Source organism: Myotis myotis, unplaced genomic scaffold (genome assembly GCF_014108235.1).
Source record: "Myotis myotis isolate mMyoMyo1 unplaced genomic scaffold, mMyoMyo1.p scaffold_m19_p_8, whole genome shotgun sequence".
Taxonomy (NCBI): Eukaryota; Metazoa; Chordata; class Mammalia; order Chiroptera; family Vespertilionidae; genus Myotis; species Myotis myotis.
This window is the reverse complement of record NW_023416390.1, coordinates 33,843,620-33,869,774: the sequence shown is the minus strand read 5'-3', so window position 1 is coordinate 33,869,774 and position 26,155 is coordinate 33,843,620. Positions and strand designations below refer to the sequence as shown.

The window sequence follows — 26,155 nt, the reverse complement described above, 5'->3', positions numbered from 1 at the left end:
AGGGATACCTCTAAACAACTACAATGTAAGTAATAAGTATGACCAATAAACATGTGAGATGCTCAACCTCACTACTAATTGAAGAAATCCAAATACACCAAGCATGGGGTATTTTTATCGCTTATCAGATTGGCAGAGAGTCTAAAAATGATACTTAAATAGCAACATTAGCAAATATGTGGGGGTTAAATGGGCACTCACTTTATGGATGGAGGGTCACTGCATATGCAACCTTTCTAGAAATTAATTTGGAAATATGAATCAAGAGCCTTATAAATGCTTATACCCATTGACTGAGTCACTTCACATATGGACTTTTTTTTAAAATCCTCACCTAAGGATATTTTTTCCATTGATTTTTAGAGAGAGTGGGAGGGAGGGGGGAGGAGGAGGAGGAGGAGGAAGAGGAGGAGAGAAACATGGATGTGAGAGAGACTCATTGACCGGTTGCCTCCCACACATGCCCTGACCCAGGGTGGGGATGGGACTTGCAACCCAGGTACAAGCATTTGATCAGTAATCGAACCCATGACCCTTTGGTGTACAGGCCTATGCTCTAACCACTGGCCACAGCCACACACGGACTTTTAAGACAATAATAAGTGTTATGCACAAAGATTTAGGTACATGCATGTGTTGGGTCTATGTGAACGGAAAAGTTACTGGAAAGAAAGGTACACAACACTGATCTAATTCAGTAACACTGAGATAAAAAAATGAATAATAAAAAAAAGAAAGCAAAAAAAGAAACACTTCTAGTTAACTCAGAGCTCTAAAACAGAACAGCAGAACTCAAATGAGGGAGAGTGAGGATAAGGGGAAATACCATGCCAGTTCTTTGGCAAATAGCTCTAAAATAACAAAAATAATTAATGCCTATTTTTTGCTAAGAGTCCAGCCCTTACCATAAAAATAGCATCAATTTACTTCTAATTAAATTTGCTGTGTTGGGATTTTTCACGTGAGGGCACACCCTCTGAACAATAGAATGAAGGGTCACTCACTCTTCCTGGACACGAGCCGATGGCGTCACCTGCATGCTTAAGAGGAATGAGCCACATCTCTCACTGCCACGAATGACTGCGAGGCACTTTCTCCCCTGAAGCCGTACCTGCTCCTGCAGATGTCCCACCCCCACTTCCACGTCCCTGCCTGTGAGCCAAATAAGAGGGAAATCGGCTAGGCTTCCTGCGTGGGGATTAACCGGGCTCAGGGTCAGCTGGTTTGGCTCAGTGGATAGAGCGTTGGTCTGCGGACTGAAGGGTCCTGGGATCGATTCTGGCTAAGGGCACATGCCGGGGTTGCGGGCTCGATCCCCAGTAAGGGGCATGCAGGAGGCAGCCGATCAATGATTCTCTCTCATCACTGATGTTTCCATTTCTCTCAACCTCTCTCTTTCTCTCTAAAATCAACAAAAATATAGTTTTAAAAAAGGATGAGTAGTAATAAACTGAGGGTGCAGCCATGGCAAAGGGATTTCAACTGTACCCCCAAACCCCCATTCGTCCACAGCAAGAGTCTTAAAGAGAGTGAACTGGGCTCTGAAACACTGGCTTTAGGAGGACCCGCACTCCCTCCCTCAGCAGAGGCCATGACATACCCGACTCCACGGGATAGGATAAAGGTTACGCGGCATTTTGGATTTTCTATTTGTTACCCAACATTACATTTCCACATGCAAGCGGCAGCTGATCATACATCTGAAGATAAAGAAGTTCAGACTCCAAATCTCATGCAAGCAACACTGCGTCCAGGGTGCCTGGCGGAGCCCCGCCCCGCTTCACTCCCAGCACAGCCCTGCTCACACACCCCATCACTGGGTCTCCCTCCCCGGGTGCACCCCCGCTGTGAGCTGCTATATTTACCTGTCTACTTGTCTCGCCCCCACCAAAGGGTGCCATTCTTGAGGGCAGGGCTTACCTCTTCTCCTGTGTCCCGGAGTCCTGGACTGTGCTTAGCATTAAAAATTCTATCAATGTTTCTTGACTTGAATCACCCATCCTGACAGATGTGACGAGATGGGTTAGAAGGAGAAGGAAAACCAGCTGGTTATGAGGTGACTAATCCTCATTCTAGGGCTCAGGGACTCATTTCCCACAGCACATCCAATTCCTGGCACACACCATGTGCTCAATAAATATTTTAAAATAAATACAAAGTAACAAAGACAGCACAAAGTGTTTTCTCAGCACGTCTTTTCCCTCTTCTTACCCCATAGAGTGAGCACATCATCCTGGAGAGGGAAAAATGTCACCTATGTCTTGGAAGGAGGGTCAGCAGGTCACAGAGACCAGGCAAAACAACCCCCCTTCTGGAATGAACCAAGGTCTCCGTTGAGCAGAAGGCCCCGGTTCTTTTGATGAGTAGTAGAAGTGACGTCTGTATTGTGCTTTCTGAGTTTTTTGGCACTTCCGTGTGACCTCACCTGCCACCACATCAGTGACTGCACAGAGGCCAGACCAGGTCGGCCTGATGTGGCAGTGACGCACAGACAGTTACCTGCCCCGTGCCCCTTGGCATCAAGCAGCAGAACCCCGGTTCATGGACCCCAGACTCTCGCTCCTTTTTATGATCCTGCTTTCCCCAACCGATGCTATTTATGCCAAACTGTGGGGTCAGCACACCTTTCCTCTTTCGGAGCATTTCACATTGGAGAGAGGGACATGCGGCGTCCTTAAGAAGCAGAGACACATGCAGAACCACCACAGAACAGAAGTTTATTCTGGGAAGACTAGCTGGAGGGAAGAGAGGGGCTTTTTGATGGAGAAAGACACAGAGAGGTCCCTGTGTTGCAGGACGCTGAGTTCAGTGGGAGGGCTTGACCAGTCCCTATACCTTTCCTCTGACAAATAATTGTGGAAGCTCAAAGCCACATTACCACTGTTTGCAAAGACTCTTAACCAACAAGGAACCATGGCATTTGAATGGTTTGCAATTGCCAGGTAGGTCTCAACACATCTAACTTTGAGAAGGTGCTTCCTCAAAGGAGAGTAAAGAAAAGGAACGCTGTGTCAAATTACCAACAGTTATGACATAACGCTGAGGGCATTTCAATGCTCCATGGGTCCAAGGGTTTCCTTCAAATCTCGTTCCACATGGCCTTTTTTCTTTTACATACTTGGTCCCTATGGGTTAGTTAACACGAAGCCTTGATCCTTTAACAATTTATTCGTGTTTTTACGAAGGCCCTTAAAGCCTCAATCATGTGCACAATCGCACTAGCAACCACCCGGCTCCGGACAACCTCGTGGGCTGGCTTGTGCAGCTGGGACTTCGAGTGCCACCATGTGCAGTCACAGAACTCACGGGGGAGAGGGAGGGGTCACTGGTGGAGGAGATGAGGCTTCTAGACCTCAATTTACAGCATCATGGCCAACGCCTCAGCGAGCCCACAAGCTCAGCCGTGTCCCCAGCCAGCACCACGGACAGCGGCCGGCGCGCGCCTTCTCCGGTGTGTCTGCGTTAAGCTTACCTGAATTGGGTGAGATGTGTAAACTGCTCATGTCCTTGGACAGGCCGTTGGTTTTGGGGCTGGAGATGGGTGCGCAGGCAGACGTGGCGCGGGGGGGCCTCTTCCCGGGGACCTTCACAGTGGTTCTCAGAAGGTCGATCTCTTTCCCGTGAACGTTCTGCATGTAATCCTGTTCAAACGTTAAATAGCCAAGATAGATTAAAAGCAGACCTTCCACCAACTGGGACAAGACGTTCTAGTGGATGTCATGAGCTGTAATCCTAGCCCTTTCCCCTGTGGCATATGCTCTGAAAATAAGGAGGCCCTGTTCTGCCTAGCACAGGGGCCTCCCTGTTATACGGAAGTCGGAGCTCTGCCTCCCAGTCCTGCGCTAACCCAGATCCTAGAGAGATGAGGAGACAAAGCAGACGGGCCCATCCCAGGGGACAAGAACCAGCTGTAGAAAATGAGCATGGACATGAAGTCATCTTGTTTGAACTGTTGCTTATGCGACGGCACACGGGGAACCAGGCCCCTCCTGGACTGTTTACCCACAATTCCACGGGGCAGAACTATTGTGCAGTGACCTTTCTGTCTCAGAGGGCAATGCTGTTAAACATCTCGATGAGGCTGAAGCTGCCTGGAGGGGGCAGTGGGGAGAAGGCCACTGAGAGCCAGGGTGAGGGGCCTGTTGGCAGATTAGGAGTTATCGACGCTTTCTTGCATTTTGGGGGGCAATGAGCCCCGTGTCTCTATAGACATATTATGAAATCAATAGCACTCATCAGAAAGGGATACATTCTGAACCGCTCGTGGGTGGATAACATTTCACAGGATTTAAGATTAAGCAGGAAATGGGATCGATGACTCGGTCCTTGCAGGATCTTGGTGGGTTCCCTTTAGACCATGAAGGGGAAAACCCACTGGTTTGTTTAGTGGAAGCAATCAGGTTCCTAAGGACAGCCCTCCAATGGCAGCTCTTTGTGCTGAGGCAGGACCCGCAGGGCTGTGGAACAGATACATGGGGGAGGGGTCAGAAGCTGCACCCCAGTGGGGCCAACAGAGGGGAGTGAGCTGGGCCTGCCTCAGTGGTGCCAGCCATGCCCTCCCTGGGCTGGCCAAGCTGTGCACTTCAGCTCCAAGGGGGCTTAGGGAGGGTCACCCCAATGTCCCCGGGGCAAGCTGGTGAGGAGGGGTGGTCGGCCACGGCCACCCTGGAGGACAGTTGTGGGTTTGGGGAAGGGAGGCTGTGTCCAGCTGGGAACAGACTGGAAACTTCACATGGAGATCAAGATGCTTGGAAAACTCCCCCAAATATAACCGACTATGAAAAAAGCTGTGGGTTTGAAAGGATGTGGACCAAAGATGTAAGAAAGCTATTATCATTAAATCAGGCTGCAGGACAGGCGGGCTGGAGGAAATGGAGGCAGACTTGTGGTCGAGCTCCCTGTGTTGAGGATGGGAACAAAAAGCACCTCAAAGAAAGTGACCTTGGTTAGTGTAGGGCTACAAGTCAAGGTCATTAAAGAGGTCATTCTTAAGCCTATTTCATTTACTTCTATTAATACCTGCCAAAAACAGGCAAGGCCAAGTTTCAAAACCAAAGTTAAGGCTTGTAAATAATGAATTCCTTCTTGCATAGTTACTCCTTTAAAAATATCAACTTGCTATAACTTTCTTCTTTAATGCCAATTCTTAACAAATTAAAATACAATAACAGGAGTGTAATTGAGCATTTATTGCTTATGGGCTCTAAAATGAGGCTAATCAGAGAGTGACTAAGCCTCAGCAGGGCTCTTTTAATGGGCACGTTTCAACATACAATAACCAGGACATTTTATTCAAAATTATTATAGAAATCTACGCAGAGCCTACTCCTTGGGTTTGAACGCGCCGAGGGAACACATCTGTCTCGAGCCCAGCATGGGCCGGGGATCTGTTCTCTTGCCTGAGTTATTTAGGCGCTGAAACTTCACAAGAACGAGCTGGGGAGGGAAATCGGAATATAAATCTGGCCATTTTTATATTTCAAGTCACCACAGTTTTTAAAAACTGTACTAAAGGCCTGTCCTACACCATCAAGGCCCCTCCAGGCAGAGCTCCGGAAACAGGTGGCAGGAGGGAGCCGCGAGAACATGGCTTCTAGCTTCTCCCACGAGGAATGACACTGAGCTTCCTGTTTCTGAAAGAATACACTCATCTTTTTCATTTCTCCTGGGCCTGGTACTAGAGGAATTAAAGTTACAACCACGAAACCCTGTCCCCCATCCTCTGAAGTGGGCTGTGCAGCTGGATGGGTCTGAGGCAGGGACTCCCTGGGTAAAGTAAAGACAGCAAGCTCGATTTTGATATGCAAATGCATGTTCCTTCTCCATGTTCCTTGTAGAAAATGCTGATCGAAGATAAAAGGGGAAAAAACCCTTTAACAAGGCATGAGGGTAATTCAAAGCCAAGTACTTTTAAACAGCACTTAACAAGTCCCCGGGGCCCACTCAAGAGCCAGGCCCCCCAGAGGTGCCATCTCCTGCCCCTCAACAGCTTGAAAAAGTAGTAATTGCAAACCTATTTGCATTTTTCTTCTCAAGTTGTCCATGCTCATCATGTGGATTATTTTTTCCGAGCAGGCGCTGGAGCAGAGGGACCCGTCCAGACGCGCGGATGGCTCCGCCACCGTCCTGCGTCCCCCCGCACCCAGGCTCCGCACCTTCGCCATCCCTTGTTTTTTGCATTTCGCTCCTAATTATGTTGCATCTATTGCCGTACACTTAATTAGCTGCATTAATGTGATTTCTTTTCACATAGTCAAGCAATTAAGAGCTATGATTGAGTTTCATTCAATTAGCCTCAACAAACATGCTAATTGATGTCCCAGATGCAAATGAGCTGCAGTGAGAGAAACCTGCTAGCAAGTGAGAGGAGCCCAGAGCCACAGCTTCCAGCTTGCTGCCACCTCCGTGGGGCTGCCACCAGGAGGGTCAGTCATCAGTGCCTGGGTCTCCCCCCACACGGAGAACTGACGGACAGGCTGCTGTCCAAGGCTGTCCTAAAACCTCACAGTTACACATCACCAGGACCGGGAGATCGTCAATTGTATAACACTGTGCTCTGCAAGGAGATGGCCCAGAGTCCACACGGAAGTACCGCAGGAGGCTGCTTAAAAAAACGCAGGCGTTCTCCCCAAAGCCACCAAGGGGAGATGCGTGTGTCTCCACAGTCTATACAGTGCTCAGTAAATGGCGAGTTCATCTTAGTCAGCTCTGGGGCATCTGGCACTTCAAGTTAAGCGCAGAATACAGCAATCCATCAACAGTCCCTAAAAATACTCTTACTCCATCGATTCGCACTGCCTCCCGTCTGGACGTTACCGGTGGCTGTCTGGTGAAAGATGGTTTGCCCGATGTGTTCACAGGGGCACTGAAGGCAGTTAACAAGGAATTAAAGCTGAACTGAACTGCACGGACGGCTGGACTGGCATCTAAGGCAGACATGCACCGAAGGGCTACTCTCTGATGCACAGGTGGTGCAATCAACAACACGCCATTTTACACACACTTCTAAAAAGTATGAAGATACTTCATTTTCACAATTAAATGGTGGAAAAAATAATGGAATCTTAGTTCCAATTAGGTTTTCCCGATAATAAATATCTCGTCTAAGTTAGATAACTTAGGACATACTGACATTTACTTTTTTTTTTTTTTTTTTTTTTTTTACCATGGTTAATCTAATTGGGTTTTTCCTCTTTGCATTATCTACCTTAGCAGTGCTCAAATTGTGGTCCTGGAAATACTATGGGGGTGGAGGAGGAGCTACAAGTTAAACACTATTTTTAAAACAATTCCAAGACACTGTCTGCCTTATTTACTGTGTTCAAAGTTGCTTTGACTTTGCAAAAGTGATGGTGGCTAAACCTGCGGGCTCCTTAGCACGAGTGGGACCAAATTGGGCTACTTTACTCATTACTGTATTCATGGCAACCCTCTTTAAATACAAACAAACAAGAACAGTTTCACTTCAAAATGTTAAGAACCCCCCAGGGCCCTGGCAAGGTAGCTCAGATGGTTAGAGCATCATCCCAATATGCCAAGCTAGCGGGTTCAATACCTGGACAGGGCACATACAAGGATCAACCAATGAATGCATAAATAAGAGGAACTACAAATCTCTCTCTCTCTCTCTCTCTCTCTCTCTCTCTCTCTCTCTACCCCTCTCTAAAATCAATTTATAAAAAGGCACCCCCCAAGTTGATTTTTAAAAAATTTCAACCCTTGAGTACATGCCTTTTTAATTTTTAATTTCCTGGGTGAGGACCTGGAAAGCACCAGAGTGTTCCGGCTGCGTCCTGAAGGCTGAGGGTTACCTTGCAGAGAAGCATCTCCACGGCTGTGTGAGTTGTGAGCTGAACTAGCCCCTTTTTACTTGAAAGACCGACCATGTCAGACTTTAACTACAATTACTCAGTGTTGAGTATTTGGCAGGCATTTTCTTGAAAACAGTATTTATGGCCAATGATAAAATTTGAGCTTTCCCATGACAATGAGGATTTTCAAAACCAGTATGTCTCACCATGAGCTTGACACCTTCCAAATGAGACAGACGTTACGCCAAGGGTGGTGGTGCTACAAATGTGATTTCTGGACACGACGGAATGAGAGTGTCACACTTTGAACTCCGCATACCTCAGTTACACATACCTCTGAGGTGACCGATGCGTGAGCGCAAGAGGATTCACAGTGCAAGGCAGTTCTAGGGGCTCCAATGCGGCAGAGAATGAACATTTAGTGACACGGTTTCGGATCCGCACTGCATTCTGAGCTTTAGCGGCCTCCAAGAACATGCACAGTGGCCTGAAACGGCTAGCCAAAAACTCCTCCCGTTTCTAACAAAATAACTATCAGCAGACAGTTTCCTCAGACACTTTCACCAAAACAACATATCACAACAGATTAAAGGAAGCGCCAGCAGACATGACAACTAGCTGTCTTTTATTAAGCCGGACAGCAAAGGGCTTCGAAAAAATGCACATGACACTCCTCACGATTTTCTTTTGGAAAGTATATTATTCATAAAACATCTTATTTATGGAATAATGTTACATAATTGATGGTTTATTATTCCTATTTTAAATTATATAACGGTTTCAAAATTTTCTGTTTTAATTAACATGATAAATATTGACAGATATAATGCACAGAAACAAAAGCTCTTTTAAGCGCTTCAGTTTAGGACAGTGAAGGGGTCCTGAGGCCGCAGGTTTGAGAACTACAAGTGTCGGAACTGCCAGGGCTCTGAGCATGCGACTGTGCACGGATCTGGGGGGCACAGACCTGGGCCTCTGTGGAGAAATCAGGAGTGGTCTTCACACTTGTGTCTTCTGGGGGGAAGGAGTGACTCCTCACCCGTTTTCACTGGTACTTCATGAACGCCCACGTTCAAAGACGAAGCAGTAGTTTGTACAAGTTCTATTTTTAAAAACCCTTGCTTCTGGGATTAAAAAAAAAAGTATGCAAGAGACACCATTGTTAGATGTACTGCGATTCCCAAACCCCATTTAATACTGTTTTCAAAGGAAACTAATCTATAAAGATGGACAGAGTACCATCCATTCACGGAGACCCAGCGAACGCTCAAGCCCAGCACTTGTGAATAACAAACACTGGCCTTGCCCATAGCCACAGCACAGAGGACAGTGATGCCCTAAAGTCACTACGAAAATATTGTAGAACTCTGACAGATCTCCTGGCTTTGTCCTTCCAGGTCAGGTATCTCGAAGGAGCCCGTTTCTCCTGCCCTCCAGTGGTGCGGCAGGAGGCAGCGTCCGAGTGAAGCGCCCTCTAGAGGAGAAACCACAGCGTTTCCCACGACAGCCAATGGAATTCCAGGGCTTCACTTTGGGAGGGGGCTCCCTAAAGACAGTGCTTGTAAACACACATCAGTATGCCATGTGGCCACCACAGGAAGGAGGTGCCTGGCACACCCATGTCCCATGTGGCCGAAATCTGATTCTTCACTTAACAAGTGCTTTATTGGGCCTGGTGAGCAACGTGGTGTGAGACGGCTGGTTCAGCCTCGTGAGGGTCAGTGGGCAGGCTTCACCGACCGACCGAGAGCTCCGAACCCACAGCAAGTCCTCCAGCCTGTGGGCTTCTTACAACATGGGCTGAAGTCCAACAGTAGCCAGGGTGGGGGCTGGGGGGAGAGAGGTTATTATCGTGTAAATCAAAACAGAAGACAATTCCCACTGCATTGTGAATCTCTTTTGCTTCCTTTTTTTTTAAAAAAAAATATTTTTTTATTGATTTCAGAGAGGAAGGTAGAGAGGCAGAAGCATCAAAGATGAGAGAGAATCATTGATTGGCTGCCTCCCGCACACCCCGCACTGGAGATCAAGCCTGCAACCTGGGCATGTGTCCTGACCAGGAATCAAACCAGTGACCTCCTGGTTCATAGGTTGATACTCAACCACTGAGCCATGTCGGCCGGGCCTCTTTTGCTTCTTGACTGGATTGACCTAGTGTCTTGTCTTTCCCCTGCAAGGAAGACTGTCCTCACGGTAGGTTAAATATAACCAGTTCTGGCCCGTGCGTGTTGGAACTGAGGCTGCCCAAAACGAATGTGTGGGGTACGAACATGGCTTCCTGTCTTCTCAGCTGCCGGGCGCCTCTTCCAAAGGCAGGCGGGAGTGGAACTTCACCTCAATGAATGTCAAGGAGCCAGTGTCACTCCTGGGCTAGGTGACTTTTAATAATCACAGATGGCTTGAAAAAGGCGGATCTTGGAAATTCTGAGTTATACAGGAATTGTCACCATAGTGATACTAGGTCTGTCTGAAGCTCTTTAAAACTTGAGATTCCCGCCCGGCCGGCATGGCTCAGTAGTTGAGCATGGACCTATGAACCACGAAGTCATGGTTGATTCCTGGTCAGGGCACATGCCCAGCTTGATTCCCAGTAGGGGGCGTGCAGGAGGCAGCCAATCAATGATTCTCTCTCATCATTGATGTTTCTACATCTCTCTCCGTCTCCCTTCCTCTCTAAAATAATAATTTAAAAAAGTATTTAAAAAACAAACAAAACAAAAAAACCCTTGAGATTCCTCTGGGTGAATTTGCTGGAGTATGCAACACTTAAAGACAGATTTTTAAGACATTAGAAATACACATCTGCGTACACATCTGTCCTCCAGAGCACTGATGATCACTAGAGGCCTGTTCTTCTGCCATGCGGCCCAACGCAGGACAGAAAAATGGCCACCTCAGTTCTTGCCCATCACAACATTTAAATACTTCTTCTAGTCTTTAAACCTTCACCGGCCTGTTGAGAAGTCTTGTTGTTTATCCCCCCTCCCCTCATGCTTTGCCTTTACAGGTGTTATTCTATTTCCCTAACACTATTGCCCACCAAGGAGGTTTGCAATAATATAATCAGGTTCATTCCAAATGCACAGTAGTCCATTCACTCGGTAATAGAATGTTCTGGTTTCCTAAACTAAGCAAGTCTACAGAAACACAGTCAGCTTCCTCCTGGCCGGAGCTGGGCTTCGGAGTGACCTCGTCGGGGGGTCCAAGCCCGGGCCTTTCGGAGCCACACCTGCGGGGGACGGACATCACTTAGTCACTCTCGGTCCCCATTTCCACATCTTTAAAAATAAGGGCTCATAACAGACCTACCCTCGTGGGGCTGCTGTGACGGTTAACTGAGATAATAGAGGGAGTGCTTGGAAGAAGGCCGAGTTCATTCGACAAACGTTAGCTCTGACTACTCTTGTCTGATGGGAATCCCGGAGCGCTGCCCTCGGACCTTACGTGGGCACTTCCTGAGCAGAAGGTGCCGTTCCCATTGTGGGAACAGATTCTGACATGATGAGCCATCAGGGATGGCCTGCAAAGCTGTTTTTCACTTCGTAGAATAGGGGGAAAATGGTCTTCTGCAAACATGTGACATTTTCCACTTTTTCTCCCCCTCTCCCCCCACCTCCCGCCCTTTTGTGGGGGAGGCACGTATATGGTAGTCAGACATTTTTATTGCAAAATGCCGTCTGGAAAAGATGCAAAACAAAATTGCTGAGATGCAAGGGAGGAAAACGAAGGGGGAAAACAAAAGGCGCCTTCCCTTTGCTTATTGAGTTCAAAGGCATAACAGGCAGCACCCTGCAGCAAATGGGAAGCTGCACTAATTTTAAAGCCATAAAGCGCTATCAAGAGCCCTGCGGGGCAGGACTACACTGCAGCTCCCGGCACCTAAATAAGACACGGTTCATTTACTTCGCAGCTTAGCCTAATGTAATCATCAGCGGATTTTAGCCTAGAGTTGTAACAGGCAAATAGCCGCTCGAGGAGGCGGCTCTCCCCGCCATCGAGGGGGCCGAGGCTAGATTGCTGTTGATTAGAAAATTTTTCAGTTTTGACAAGCACTTAATGAACATAAATCGCACCTTGATTGGTTTCCATTTGGGGCCACGGGCACACCTGAGAAGAGGGACCCTCCACCTCCACCTCGCCCTTCCTTGCAAGGCCTTAGCAACAATCGGGCAATCAGGTTATGAGCCAGAGAGGAAAATATTTATAAAATACAATTATGAGAATTCAATTTCCTAGCAGAAGTGGAAGAACACTCCCTCAGGACCCCCCACGTCCAGTCTCTCCCACTGAGTTCTTGGTAGTGACTCACTGTCAGTGGGGAAAATGGATGGTTTTGATTTATTTACCTTTTGCAAGAATTTTCGGCCACAATTAGTAACACTCAGAAGGCCCCAAAATTGGAAAACAAAATGACACAGATTGGGCACAAAGGAAGAAATGCCATGTTGCTAAGGCAACGTCCCATCGGCTCTACTAGATGCTTCAAGACTCAAATTCCTAAGCTTCGTGGTTAACTTTGTGCACTTACAGACACATACATATACATGATACTTCGTTTTCTTTCAATCCAGAGACGTGAAGAGAGAGAACTTTTCAATGCAGTAAAAATGGGTTAGGTAAAATCTGAGCTATGCGGTTAATTTATAGAGATGTGAAGACTTTATTTTGTCTGGTCTCACCCTACTTCTATTCACTCTGTGTTATCAAGACAACGCACAAGCATGTTGGCCCTTTTATCTGTAAATTCTAAATATTTCCCAAACCCTGAGGGCTATATAAAGTCAAGAAGGAATTCCTTGGGCCGAAATAAGATTTTGATAGAGAACCTGACTTTTTGGTGTATGTGTAATAATAGACATCAGCTTTTCAATAGGAACTTTCCTAACAAAACTTGTAGATGGCCCCTGAAAATATTTACACCATCATGGCAGTATGGTTCCACGGGACTGAAGACATTGGTATTTGGGAGAAGCAACTTATCATACTCTCTGTACCTAGTTGGATCAACGCCAAAATGATTTCCCTGGCCACCCGAAGCTCAGGCACGGACAGCGCCGCCCCACCCCGGCACTTGGCAAACAGGAACGGCCACGCGAGCAAGGTGTTTCCATTCCCATGGGCTCCGGACCACCATCCAGGTGATTCAACTCCATAATCCTGCACGTTCATGACCAGACCCTGCACATCTCCCAGCAGCTCGGCCAGGGCCCTGCTAAGGTGGATGTCTTTGAGCTCCAGCCGTCCTCGACTGCTCTCCTGTGTCCTCGTTTTCACATGAAAACCCCGAGCTCCAAGGGAATATTTGCACGCCCTCGCTCACAGCAGCAGCGTACACTGCAGCCCGGAGGAGGAGGCAGCCACCTGTGCACCCAGAGATGAAGGGCTCAATAAAATGTGGTCTGTCCATACCATGGGATATCCTTCAGCCTCAGGAAAGAAGGAAATCCTACCCAGCCGTTGGCTCCCTGGTTGAGCATCGGCCTATGAACCAGGAGGTCATGTGCCCAGGCTGCAGACTTGATCCTCCAGGGGGGGGCATGCAGGAGGCAGCAATCAATGATTCTCATCACTGATGTTTCTATCTCCCTCTCCCTCTCCCTTCCTCTCTGAAACCAATAAAAATATATTTAAAAAAAAAAGTTCTGGAGAATGGCTGATCAATAGTGGGAATATACTTAACACTCCTGAAGTATACACTTAAAAATGGCCCAGCCCTGGCTGGTTTGGCTCAGTGGATGGAGCATCGGCCCATGGACTGAATGGTCCTGGGTTCCATTCTGGTCAAGGGCACATACCTCGGTTGCAGGAGTCGCAGGCTTGATCCCGAGCAGGAGGCAACCAATCTATGTGTCTCTCTCACATCAATGTTTCTCTCTCTCTCTGTCTTTTCCACTCTCTCTCTAAAAAAATAAAAACAATTAAAAACAATTTAAAAAATGGTCTAGGTGGTCAACTGCAAAACTGTATGCTATATGTATTTTACCACAATTAAAAAAACACACACACAAAAAACCCCACAACAACCACCTTAAGTTCCTTTTCCCCTTAGAGACCTTCTCTCCCTATAATGAGAATGACACGGTGCAGTAGGAGCATCAGAGGAAGGACCGCTGCCCGATGTAGTGAACAGGCTTTGGAACAGTGATGGGCGGGGCACCGCTCTGGCGGAATTATACAGACGGCAAGTCTGCGAGTTCAGAGGCAGGGTTCGGGGAACCACCTTGGTAAGGGTGACCTCAGAGGCCTCCCTGGGAGGAGGGAAGGTGGGGACGGGGACTTCCGTGGAAGAAGGGAAGCCAGCCCAGCAGCTGCAGTGCTCAGAGCCACCTCCAGGCCACCAGGGTGGGGGAGGGGGCAGCGCCAGGATCGGAAGCCACAACTGCAGGTGCCCAGACCAGGGCCCCTGCACCTGGTCACCCAGAGTCACTGGGGATCGAGGCAGCAGGGAGGCATTAGGAGGGAATGCTGCTCTGGAGGCCACGTGTGCTCTCCCCAGGCGATGGAAGCGAACCTACCTTAGGAAGGTCTAGCTGGGGAGGTGGTTAGTTTTCTCGGTCCCTATCTTACTGCAATTTTTAAACAAGAGCCTGGACCATCCGCGGTGAGGTTCTAAGGTGCTGCAGGAGCCACGTGACTGGATCCCACGTGACCCACATGTCCTGACCTGTGTACCAACCACACACTGGGCAAAGAGTGGGGAGCAGGCCAGTCCTCGCCCTCCATTAGCTATGCTGTCCAGGGCAGCACGGACAGGGACGGCGCTTGGGAGTTGGCTGGCCCTCTCCCGGAGGAAGGGCATGAGGCCCACCTGGACAGCAGCTGCAAAGACCAGAAGCCAGACCGGAAAGGAACACACAGAGCAAGCCCAGCTTCCAGCCCCGTGGCTTATAAAGGGAAACAAGATCAAATAATCCTTCATCACAGAATGACTAATGCGGACTGCAGGCGTGTGGCAGAGACAGGACACGTGTGACATCATTCCCAGGAAGAAAGGGGGGGCCTGTCTTCTCAGGGTCGTCAGTCATTCTATGACTCAGAAGGCTCCTCGCCTGGAGACCGGCGCTGTGAACTTGTCCATCTTATTGTCTAGGCCAGTGGTTGGGAAACTGCGGCTTGCGAGCCACATGTGGCTCTTTGGCCCCTTGAGTGTGGCCCTCCCACAAAATACCACGTGCGGGTGCGCATGTACAATATGATTGAAACTTCGTGGCCCATGCGCAGAAGTCGGTATTTTGGGGAAGAGCCACACTCAAGGGGCCAAAGAGTTGCATGTGGCTCGGGAGCTGCAGTTTGCCGGCCACTGGTCTAGGCTCAAGCTAGTCTGACTTCTGCAAAGTTCTGGGGAAAACAACCAAGGGTTTCTCCGAGGACAATCCAATGCCTGCCACCCCAAGAACCTCAAGGTTCACCGGAGCAGGTGTGTGAAGCTGGCCGGAGCGCTCATCACAGGTTCTTGTGAATCCTGGATCCCCGAGTAAAACGTCCTTATTTTACGTGAGGAGTGTGTACTCTGAATGACGATGACCAGCGTGGGTACAAACAAGAGTTGTTCTCACAACACAGGTATCCCTTCCCTTTCTCCTTGAATTATTTTCAGAACACTGACTTAGGAAATTATTGTTTTTGTGAGTTTGCATCACTAATGAAGTAGATTTTCTGTCTGATATGAAACTTACTGAAATCAGCACTCTGATGACAATTTAGAGCTCGAGTTTGACTCTACTGATGTGAAAAAACCCCAGACATCAACAACATGCAGAATCTAAGGCCGGAATGGAAATGAAGGTCTTGTAAGAAGGGAAGTGAGGGAGAAATGACAGGGTCACAGCTGTTTCCAATTCAGGCAACACAAAGTGGAAAAGAACACGCCAGCCAGGTGCGTCACCCAGGTGTGCCAGGCCAGGTGGGCCAGCGAGGTGGACTGTCCACCTGCCACACCTCCTCATGAAGTTCAGGACAAGGGCACTGGAAAGACCTTGGCTCAACTGGGGCCACGACCTGATTCTTACAGGTGCACTTAGGCATCCCCCCCGCACACACCTTTGTCAGCAGGAATGCAAGCCGTGCCCTCACGGCTGCTCCCGTGACAAGCAAGATGAATGGGCTGCGATGCTGAGCTGTGGAGCCCCGAGGCCCGAGCTCTTTCTCATTATCCCTCCACTTTTCTATCAAGGTGCTCCCTGGGGCTCGCATTTAAGTCCACAGAACAGGCTGCCCCTCGCCGGCCCGACCGGAATCCAGCTAAGTGTCACAAAACCACGGGACAGTCATATGTATCCCCCAGGGAAGTCGGGCACCCGGGGCTGTTTCAAGGTCTGCGGTAGACAAACTTCCCAGAGAAACAAAAACAGACACCACGGAGGCGCTTCGGAGGTCTTGCTTTTCACTACTTTAGTCTGATTTAAACGTTTCAGGTTGTCTTTGCAAAATCTCAGGTGGAGTTGAAGGAGCAGGTGAGCTGGTGGGTGCTAATGGGAGGGTGACCACTTTGTCCCTGGGTGCCCGGGACTCAGCACCGAAGTCCTGTGGCCTGGGCAGCCGAGGGGCACCCTGCTGGGAGCACTTCGTTGTTTTGGGTGAGCTTTCCACCTGCCATCTCACTGGGGGTAGGCTTTATTTCACGTCACATCAGCATTTTGAGAGAGAAAGACGAACCTCGTGAACTGGGTTCTTCTGGTAAGTTTTCATCTGTCCACGTGACTGGCGTCCCCCAACAGCTCTAACTTTGAAATAGGCTTTTCCTTAGAAGCCCAACTGACTCCTTTAGCTCCGTTGCTAAGAGTTTTGGGTAAAAATTTCAGACTCGCCTACTCTTTAGGACTATGAAGCGACCTTTTATAAGACAGCACCATCCAACTTCCCACCCAGGAAAGGATCCTTGCCCAGATCTCCAGACACTGTGCAGCCAGTGCTCAATGTCCCTGACAGGCACCACCTCCAAGGAGGGGCCTTGTCGTGTGCAGAGGGATGGACATGTGACCTGAACCTCCTGGGCTCCAGCTTCTGACAAGGGGGCAGCCCAGGTGCACCCCAGACAGCTGGTGAACACATTCGGCGAGAGACACAACGCTGCGGACGTGTAGGCTCTCTGAGGGCATCCCCCACTCAGCACCGCTGAAATGCTCGGCGACCCTGCCCCACCGTGCCCTGTGGCTAGCGTGGGGACCCACTGTGGAACCACTGATCTTTAAGACAGCCGGGGTTGAAAGCCACCGGCACAGCTGCCTCCTGTGCCGTGTCTCCTCCTCTCTGCCCACAATGCAGGAGGTGAAAGCAGAATCGATGAAGGCTGACGATAAAGGTTACACCACCTCCCCAGCTCCCCACCTCCGAGTGATTCTTATCATTCGTGGATTCAGCCGCTCCCTTAGGCAGCTCTGTACCTGCGTCCATAACTTTAGCCCCAGGACCCTGGTGTTGACTGGATTGCACTTTGCAATGACGTGGGCTCCTGCTTGCCATGTGATTATGTAACGAAGCCCCACGGTGCTCCTTTTCCACATTCCAATAATATCCGTGCACGCGTACAGAAAGAAGGACGGGCCTGGCAAACACCAGGGCATCCAAGACAAAGCCTGTGCGGAAGGCTTCTGAGGGACTGATGGTGATTACATAAGCCAGAGGCTGGACTGAGAAGTAAGGAGGCCCTATCCCTCCCACAGGCATGTTCTGTACACACAGCTGTTGCCACTTTTGTCCTTGGCAGGAAGCGGCCAAGGTCCCTGTGGCCAGGCCTGGGCTTAGCGGGTGACAGTGAGGGGCCTTGAAATGCATCATCACTCAGATCTCATCTTTTACTGCCCAGTGAGTCCAGCAAGAAGAATGTTTTGCTTTCACTTCTCTCTCTAAATGGCACAGAGCAACCTGGTCAACAATTAGACCTTTGCTCTCTCACGGGGTTTTGGGAAGAACTCAGCCAGGAGAGGGCAGCCCTCACCCCGCCTCCCCCCCCCCCCCCCCCCGCCTGTGCAGCAGCGCTGGGGAGAGAACCCCGAGAAGACTGTGCTGCTGTGGGGTTCTGATGGGCAGGGGCTGGGGCAGAGGGGCTGGAGACCTGGACGGGCAGCACCGGTCTGAGGCAGGCCACCTGGAGAAGCAACCCGACTCTCGTCCCCAAATAAACCAAGCACCAAGGAATTTCCTCGGTCTCCTTGAGAACGTGTACCTGGGAGGTTCCCACCACCATCAGAAACATGTCAGGGATGCTGATAGAACTCCTGGTTTCCAGCGCGGCTCCGAAAGGTGAAGCCACTGCTGCAAGACAAGGGGGCAGTGCACCCAGCAAGGACGCCACTTGCTACCTGTCACGTTGGGAAACATGTAATTTATTTTTAAGGTAAACGTTCACGAGGGTGCGGTGGGAAAGTCTCCTCTGACATATCGCCAGAGGAGATAAAACCAATATTCTTCCCAGGAATTTGGCAACATACACCCAAAGCACAAGACGCAATTCAGGAGGCCAGCTGCTAGGGACGTGTCAGAGGGAAATGGACACGGGCCCCGAGGTGGACAGAAGACGCTGATTAGCTACTTGGTAAAGATAACTCAAAGTGCATTTATTTGCCAAATGGCCCTTTTGGAGATAGTGTTAAACCAACCAGGATGTACCTGCACGACGGACATTCTATAACCACTAAGAATCGGGGCACACAGCCCATTTCCTTGCCGACATGCGAAAGCACGTATGATTCATCATTGCCTAGGAGTGGGGGCCAGTTAGCTTACACAGGTGCCCGCATGCTCGTGGAGGGAGAAGCACGCTCCCAAAATGCTAGTGGTCATGTTCTCCAGGTGGTATTTTGGGGTGATTTTCATTTATTTCAATCTGTTTATTTCCAACTTCTTATCAATAACTGCGCAATTTTAAAAGTATTTACCTTTTTAAATGAAAAGCTTAACACAGTGATGCAATCAATTAACCAGCTAACACTATATATTAGAATCTATATATTTATCTGAATCAAGACAGATGCACATGCAAGGTTCATGGAATGTGCTGCTATGGGACTAACACCCCATCTTCTGCCTTTATCAGGGTCCCCAAAGAAACTCACTGTGGGTAGAATGTCTGCATTTCCCCCCAATAATAAGATTACTTCTGTTTTTCATCTCATATAAATCAACAATATAACAGATTTTATTAACACAGACAGAAAAGCTTCTCTTGCCTTAGGAACTGGGATGTGTTCTTATTTTTTGGTTGATCCTCACCCGAGGATATTTTTCCATTGAGATTTTAGAGAGAGTAGAAGGGAGGGGGGGACACAGAGAGAGAGAGAGAGAAACATCAACATGAGAGAGAAACATGGATTGGTTGCCTCCTGCATGCGCCCCAAGGGTGTGCGGATCAATCCTGCAACCGAGGTACATGCCCTTGACCGGAATTGAACCTGGGACCCTTCAGTCCACAGGGTGATGCTCCAACCACTGAGCCAAACTGGCTAGGGCATGTATTCTTATTTGACAATAAAAACCGAGTCACAGATTGCGTTTAACTTATTTTGACCTCAGCTGCTCAGAGCGAACCCTAGGCTCCTATGCACGTGTGCCCCTTATTCTCGGTTCTCAGAGAGACAGTCTCTTCCCCCTTCCTCTCTGACTACTTGCGCCTGTCTTTGTACTCTCATCTGTGCCTTCCACTGAGATTCTCCGTAGAATTAATTAGAGAGCCACAGTGGACCATTCAGGAGAGGGAGAGAGAGATGCGTGGTCGGACATCATGAGGGACATTACTCATCTTATGGTGGAGCAGGACCAGAGCCGACTTCAATTCAGAGACGGGGCTTGACCGCCGTGAGCACCCCACCCCACCCACAGTATCCACGCTGAGGCGGCGCCTGCCAGCGCTCTGAGGGGCGACACTCACGTGCAGACTGGGGTGATAGGTGAGCACACCGTTGTCGCACAGGGTGACGTACTTCTTCTTCCACTCTTTGTTCAACGATTTGCCGCTTCGCTTCAGCAACATGCCCTGGGAGGAACAGGGAGCCAAGGATAAATTAGTAAGGTCATGTGTGGACTCTAAAAAATTTTACACTTTCATTTTAACTGCCATCTTAAAAGGAAAGTACACTTATTTTTAGCTCAGTGATTTGGTTTTCTCCTCTTTTATATACAACGTATATATTCGGCCAGACTCCTTTGGTGTGGATGTGCCTGTTGAACTTGAGATGGTGATACTGATGCTAAGAGATGTAACACAAACGGCCGTGATGCGCAACAGTGTACCTTTCTTATTCTAAGCCCACAGGAACACCTACAGGAATGTCTTACAAAAGGACACCTAAATTCCCCTTTCTACAAATAAGACATTAACTGTATTCTTACCTTACGATCTTGGCAAATGAGAACATTTTATTTTGAATTTATTAAAAATGAAATTCCATTTGCAAACACAGCGAGAGCATTTAACAGATGAACTGTGTGTAATTTACTTGAACCCATTTCTAATGAAATCATATTAGGGGCCCATGAAAAGCATTCAAACTTGGACACTCTCACAGTGAAGCTCCAATTTTCCTTCGATGGTGATGAGAATGGATTCTTGTTTTAACTGCCAATTCCCAGCAAAGCTGGGACCTTCCCTGGGTCAGGAAGCCCAATGGCCAGCACCGACCCCTGCCGGGCCCACGACCTTGACTTCCCACGTTCCTTCCCTTTGGGGCTTCACGCCTGCCTCGCTCAGGCAATGTCAGCTTCAGCTCTCATCTCTGGTCTCCTGCCTCCTGCCCGCTTACAGCAAGGAGAACGGAAGGCCCCCGTCCTCGCTCTTCCTCTCGCTGCCCAGGTCTGAACTCACAGGATCGTAATTCTGACTGAGAAAGCACTGATGCTCGTTAACTCACCGGACGGAGGCTGAAGGGACGCTGTGGGTTAAGAAACAGGGTTTGACACCCTGAAGAAGCAGAGGTGCCCTTGAGTGCCCTTGGGAGCTGCACTGCCTCCTAATCCTGCTACTCCCCCAGGAACCACAACACGGGGGGGAAAAATCAAGCAAGCATCTTTATGTGATAATTAAGTTCAAGGTCCAATTAGTTACCAGCACTGTGACAATACTTTTTTTATGCCAAATGTCACAAATAGAATGAATGGATTGTGAGCTGGTTTGGGACTCTGATCACCATTTAAATATTGTTTCTGGGGGAAATATCAAAAAGTTGGAAGCAACTAACAGTGAACCTTTGGTTCTTGACTTTTTTGCAAGTTCTTATTTTTAAAAAACAAACATGTGGCAAAACATGGCATCCCTTGATTTCTGAGAATCTAAACGACACGTGGCCCCGAGACCAACGAGCAGACAGGCCCCAGGAGGCGCGGCTGCAAACCAAGGGGTGCAACTGCACTGCGTGAACCAGGAAGAGCCCCTGGGACGGGGCAGTCACACTAGGGACGTGGTAATAAACATGCAGTCGCTCCAAATCATTACACTGCCCTCCCAGGGGGACGGTACGATCTCTAAACTCAGCATCGAGAAGCCTGCCCCCAGTTTTGCCGTGGGTTCCATCCTTCCCGGCCCAGTGCAGAGCGAATTCCACCACCACCAGGGCCCGGGTCGCTGCAGTGTCACTGGTGGCTGAGAGCTGCTGGAGCTTCAGAAAGCCCTGCCACTCCCACTCCAGGAAACGCAGGCCTCACCCCAGGGCCCCATGTGGAGGCCCGCTGTGGGCGCTGCCCGGAGCCAACCCCACACCCACAGGCCTCCTCTCCCCAGTGAGGGCTAGAAGGACATACTGCTTAAGGGATAAAGAGAACATTCCAGCCGGGAGATGATGTGAGCAGGTGACGTCAGAGGGGAACTAAAGCAGGCTGCCTTGTTGTGGTGTCAGGAAAGCATAATCTCTTGGTGAAAGACAGTCCAAATCTTGACAATCTTAATTCTATGGTTCCCGGTGGAGGGTCACCTCGATTACGTGTACTATTCAAACGCTGTGAAAGTCAGCGGGGCCCGAAGGACAGCCTGGCACCCAGGAGCCGCATTTCCGCTCTCCACCCTCAGCCAAGCCGGTTTATACCCAACCTCTTCCCTGAACCCCCAAAAGACGGTAGAAACTGAGCGTCGGCCGCCCCGTCCCCAACATCACAGCTGCTCTGAGCTCAGGTGCCAGCTGCCCGCTGGGCCAGGCCAGAGGCACGCTTCCTTGGATGCCTGAACGCTAACACCGCTGACGTGTTTCTACACATCACTTGCTCCCCATATGCAGCAGGTCAGGGTAGCAGAGCTATGCGGTTCCTCGGTGCAGACAAGACTGAGCCACACAGGTAAAGTCACTGTTAGCTGACGGGCAGCGCCAGGCCCAGCCATCCTGCCCTTTCCATCCACTGCACTGTGCTACTCTCCTCGGAACACAGCATCCCCCAAGGTGCCCAGGGAAGAGAGTGAACCATGGCCTGCCCTGGGACAAACATTTACCGATGCGACCAGGACAGGGCCTCGCTGAGTCAGACTGAGGCCCCATGCTTCTGTCCTCCTGGACTTACACAGTTTTTCTCTTAAGAACCAAGAAAATGGAAAACTCTAAAACAGCTCATTTTAAACTCTGAAAGGCTGTGAAGCTGCCATCCCACCAGCCAGAAGATGACAGAGGCCAGGAGGCTCTTTGCCGCAGACACTGCGGGCAGTTCCCTTCGGCCTGTGGAAATGGCCCTTATGATTCTAAGTCTCTTTGATCTCGTGTGACCCAGGGCAAAACTGCACGGCAGAATGTCACAACGCATCCGTAGTCTATCCCTCAGATGCCACTTTAGAACATGTAAAACCGATCTCCTGCTTAAGACTGTCCCTGACCCGCCATCACAGTGCAGACATTAATTATAGTTAATGCTTTATTTGACTCTCATGTGACTTACACATCTGTTTGTAAACTTTTAAAATTTCAAAACAATATTGGGTTCATTGCGAGCCAGGGGATGCTCTAAGAGCCTTAAAGTATGAACCTGCTGCAGGCTTATAGCGGACCTGATGGTCATGGCTAGGATTATCCCCATTTTACAGATGAGGCCACTGAGGCACAGAGAGCTTATGTAACTACCCCCAGCACGCACAGCCAGCCTGGTAGCTGGTCTCAAGATGGCTCCCAATGCACCATGAGTTGTGGTATTCGTGGCCCTGTGCAAATCATCCCACCCTGACTTGGAAATGCCCAGACTCACATTAACCAACAGAACCAGAGGGAGTGATGCTACCTACACCAGGCTGGAACCTACAGAAACCCTGGCAGCTCCCCTCTGGAGAGCTCTGTTGGATAAGCCTTGCTGTGCTCTGTCCATAGTCCTGAACCACCAAATTAAGATAAATAATAAAATAAGTTTTCTCAAATCAGTAAGTTTTGGGGTAGATCCTTAGGCAACAATAGATAAGAAAAACAGAGCTAGCATCCTGTATTGCTGTAATAAAAATAAAAACCACAGGCTTGGCACCAGCGCTGGCTGAGGCTGGTGAGGACGTAGCTGCAGTGGAGGCTGGAGGGGCGTGAGAAAAGTGCTACCCAAGGTTGGAGACGGAGACGGAGCCGAGTTGTGCTCTGGCTAGCAGAACGGTCCCAGGCCTGCTGCCCGCGGGGATGCCCAGCAGCCTGGCTGCTGGCTCCAGTAACCCCGGGGAGAGTTTCCAAGCAGGACCAGAAAAAATGTTTCCAATTTAAAAGTCATGCTGGGCTGAACCATGAGAAAAATCATCTCTGGCCCCCAGCTTCTCCTGCCAGTAGAACTGGCCTGAGGATGAAGATCAAATCCAGGGGGTGTCAGTAGATGTGACATCAGAATACAGACTCCGCCAAAGGTCTGGCAGCCGGACACGCTGCCCCATGAGAACGCAGCAGGATTGAGGGCAGGAACGCATGGACCCTTCCAATAGAGTTTGTATATTAGAGATAAGGAGCTGTGGATGGGCTTGTCTAATGAAATGGACGGTCATTGGATACAAAGGACACCCACAAGATATTTAAAGGAATTATATGCCATGTATGACTAAATGGTACAACGTTCAAAATGAATCTTTTCACTTTAGGCACTTGACCTATATGGAGCAGGAGGCAGGCTGAGAAAGCCACACAGATGTGACAACAGGCCACACCTTATGGAAAAGCAAGGCCAGCCCAGACAGCAGAGCCCAGGGCAAGGGAGGATGCCCCGCCCCCGCCCCGAGCAAAACACACTCCCTGTGACCAGAGCAGGGTAGGGTAGAACATGTGCCCGGTGGGCTCAGAGGTGCTGTGGGCCACAGGTCACCTGTCTGTGTTGGCATTGTGGCACTGTGTGCGCGCGCAAGGTAACTCGGCTCTCAAGCTCCCTGGTCTTCAGATGAAAGCATCAGAGCTGAGCAGCCTCATCCACACATGCACCTGATGCAGACAGTGACCCTGAGCTTCCAGTCTGAGCTGGATGCTGGGATGAGACTGTGAATCTGGAGACGGGGGGAGGGTATTCTGCATGTACGAGGTCAGACGGAAGTAGCCAGTCTCCAAAGATGACCCTCAAAAGCCCAGCTCCTGGGTGTGGTCCTGGGCCCTATGCCCATTTAACCAATGGGATGTGGTGAAATTACGCTGTGACCACTCCGGCCAAGGCCTTCAGAGGCCTGGCCGCTCCTGTTTCCATGCGTTGGGAGCCCAGCAGACTGTGAGAGATCAGAGGAGGGTTCTGCTGCAGAGACTGGCAAGAGAGAGACCCTGAGGTACACCGAGGGGCACTGAGCTCTCCTGTCAGGAGCACAGAACTGCCGCTGACCGGCCGACATCAAACACGTGAGAGAGGAAGTGACCCTGGACACTCTGCCCTGGAAGGCACCTTGGGAAGCAGACATGTGCTGGCCCACACTCCCTGCCCACAGACTCCTAAGAGATAACGAGATGGCGATGGTTGTAAACCACCATGTGCGGGCTTATTACCAGCGACACTAAACATGGCGGCAGGAGAGCAGGTGGTTGCACCTCCAGACCAACTTTCAAGGTTTAGCATCTTTCACTTGTTTGCACAGTAAGAGATTTAAGGGCTTTGTGACATCTCAACTATTCCTCTGATCTTACTTGGAAATGGCAAATGCGGATCTAACTGCTACCACCTAATTTACCCTCACATTGTAAAGTCTGTAACTTTAATGATCTACAACCCAAAATACCAGATTCCAGGCAGGCACTTCTGGCTTTTAATTTTTTTTTTTTTTTTTTTTTTCTCAAGGAACCCTTTCTATGGCAGAGCAAAGAGCAGAATTGTCTTCTGGCTGCAATCTCCTTATTAGTCATGTGCATTCCTTGCCTAGTCCCAAGAGGTCACTGGAAGCCAAAAGCAATGTTAAGTGTGCAAGCTTTAAATAACTTACAAAGTTAATGTAATGAATGTAAGTGCGATCTGAAATCCATCACTCAGCGCTCGCTGCAGCCCCGAGGTGTGATAAAACACCACTCATAAATTTATATTAAAACTCTGCTCGATAGCAATTATTTACCAACAAAGACTTACTGACTGCATCAGCGACGGGGTCTCTACCAGGCGAATCAGCCTGTTATGTGTCTGAGGGACCAGGTGGTGTTGGCATCTGCTAGCTGGGAGGTCATCATGACACAGGGAGGAGACATTTAATGGCCAGGGTCCCACCTGGCAAGGGAGCCACGATGGCCATGGACTGCTCTCCCTAAAGAGGGGATCACGAACGGCATATCCAGGGAGCACGGAGCTCTGGGTCAACAGCTACTGGAGGCCACGCACTCGCTGACCGGGAGCCGAGGGGAGTGTGGGTGGGACTGAGCAGTGACACCAAGCTGGGGGTGCCAACAGCTGTCTAATTACCAAGTTCAAAAGACAGTGGTTTTGCCCTGGCCTGTTTGGCTCAGTGGATTGAGCATCAGCCTGTGGACTGAAGGGTCCCAGGTTTGATTCCTGGTCAGGGCACATGCCTGGGTTGCGGGCTCGATCCCCAGTGTGGGTTGTGCAGGAGGCAGCTGATCAATGATTTTCTCTCATCACTGATGTTTCTATCTCTCCCTTTCTCTCTGAAATCAATACAAAATATATTTTAAAAAAAGACAGTGGTTTTTTCATGGCTTAAAATATCCACGTGAGTTCAGAAGTGTTGGATGCTTCTACTTCTAAAGAAACAACACCTGAGGTTGAGGCTGGAGCCCTTCTTTGTTCTGTAAGGAACACCTGCTAGTGGTTCCTCAGCACCGTAGGATTTGCGTTGACCAGGGGTCCTCAAACTTTTTAAACAGGGGGCCAGTTCACTGTCCCTCAGACCGTTGGAGGGCTGGACTATAGTTTAAAAAAAAACTATGAACAAATTCCTATGCACACTGCACATACCTTATTTTGAAGTAAAAAAACAAAACGGGAACAAATACAATATTTGT

At 49.3% G+C, this 26,155-nt stretch overlaps 1 protein-coding gene across 8 annotated transcripts in view; it reads right to left on the bottom strand.

Annotated features, from left to right (window-relative positions):
* The window catches only part of AGAP1 (ArfGAP with GTPase domain, ankyrin repeat and PH domain 1), a 413,197-nt gene that overhangs the window by 133,458 nt on the left and 253,584 nt on the right, over positions 1-26,155 (bottom strand). For all 8 annotated transcript variants that reach the window (XM_036318654.1, XM_036318655.1, XM_036318656.1 and 5 more), the window contains 2 exons: positions 19,678-19,782; positions 3,473-3,641 (listed from right to left, as the gene is read on the bottom strand). In XM_036318654.1, coding sequence (XP_036174547.1) covers positions 3,473-3,641; positions 19,678-19,782 — 274 coding nt within the window. The remainder of the gene's footprint in view (positions 1-3,472; positions 3,642-19,677; positions 19,783-26,155) is intronic.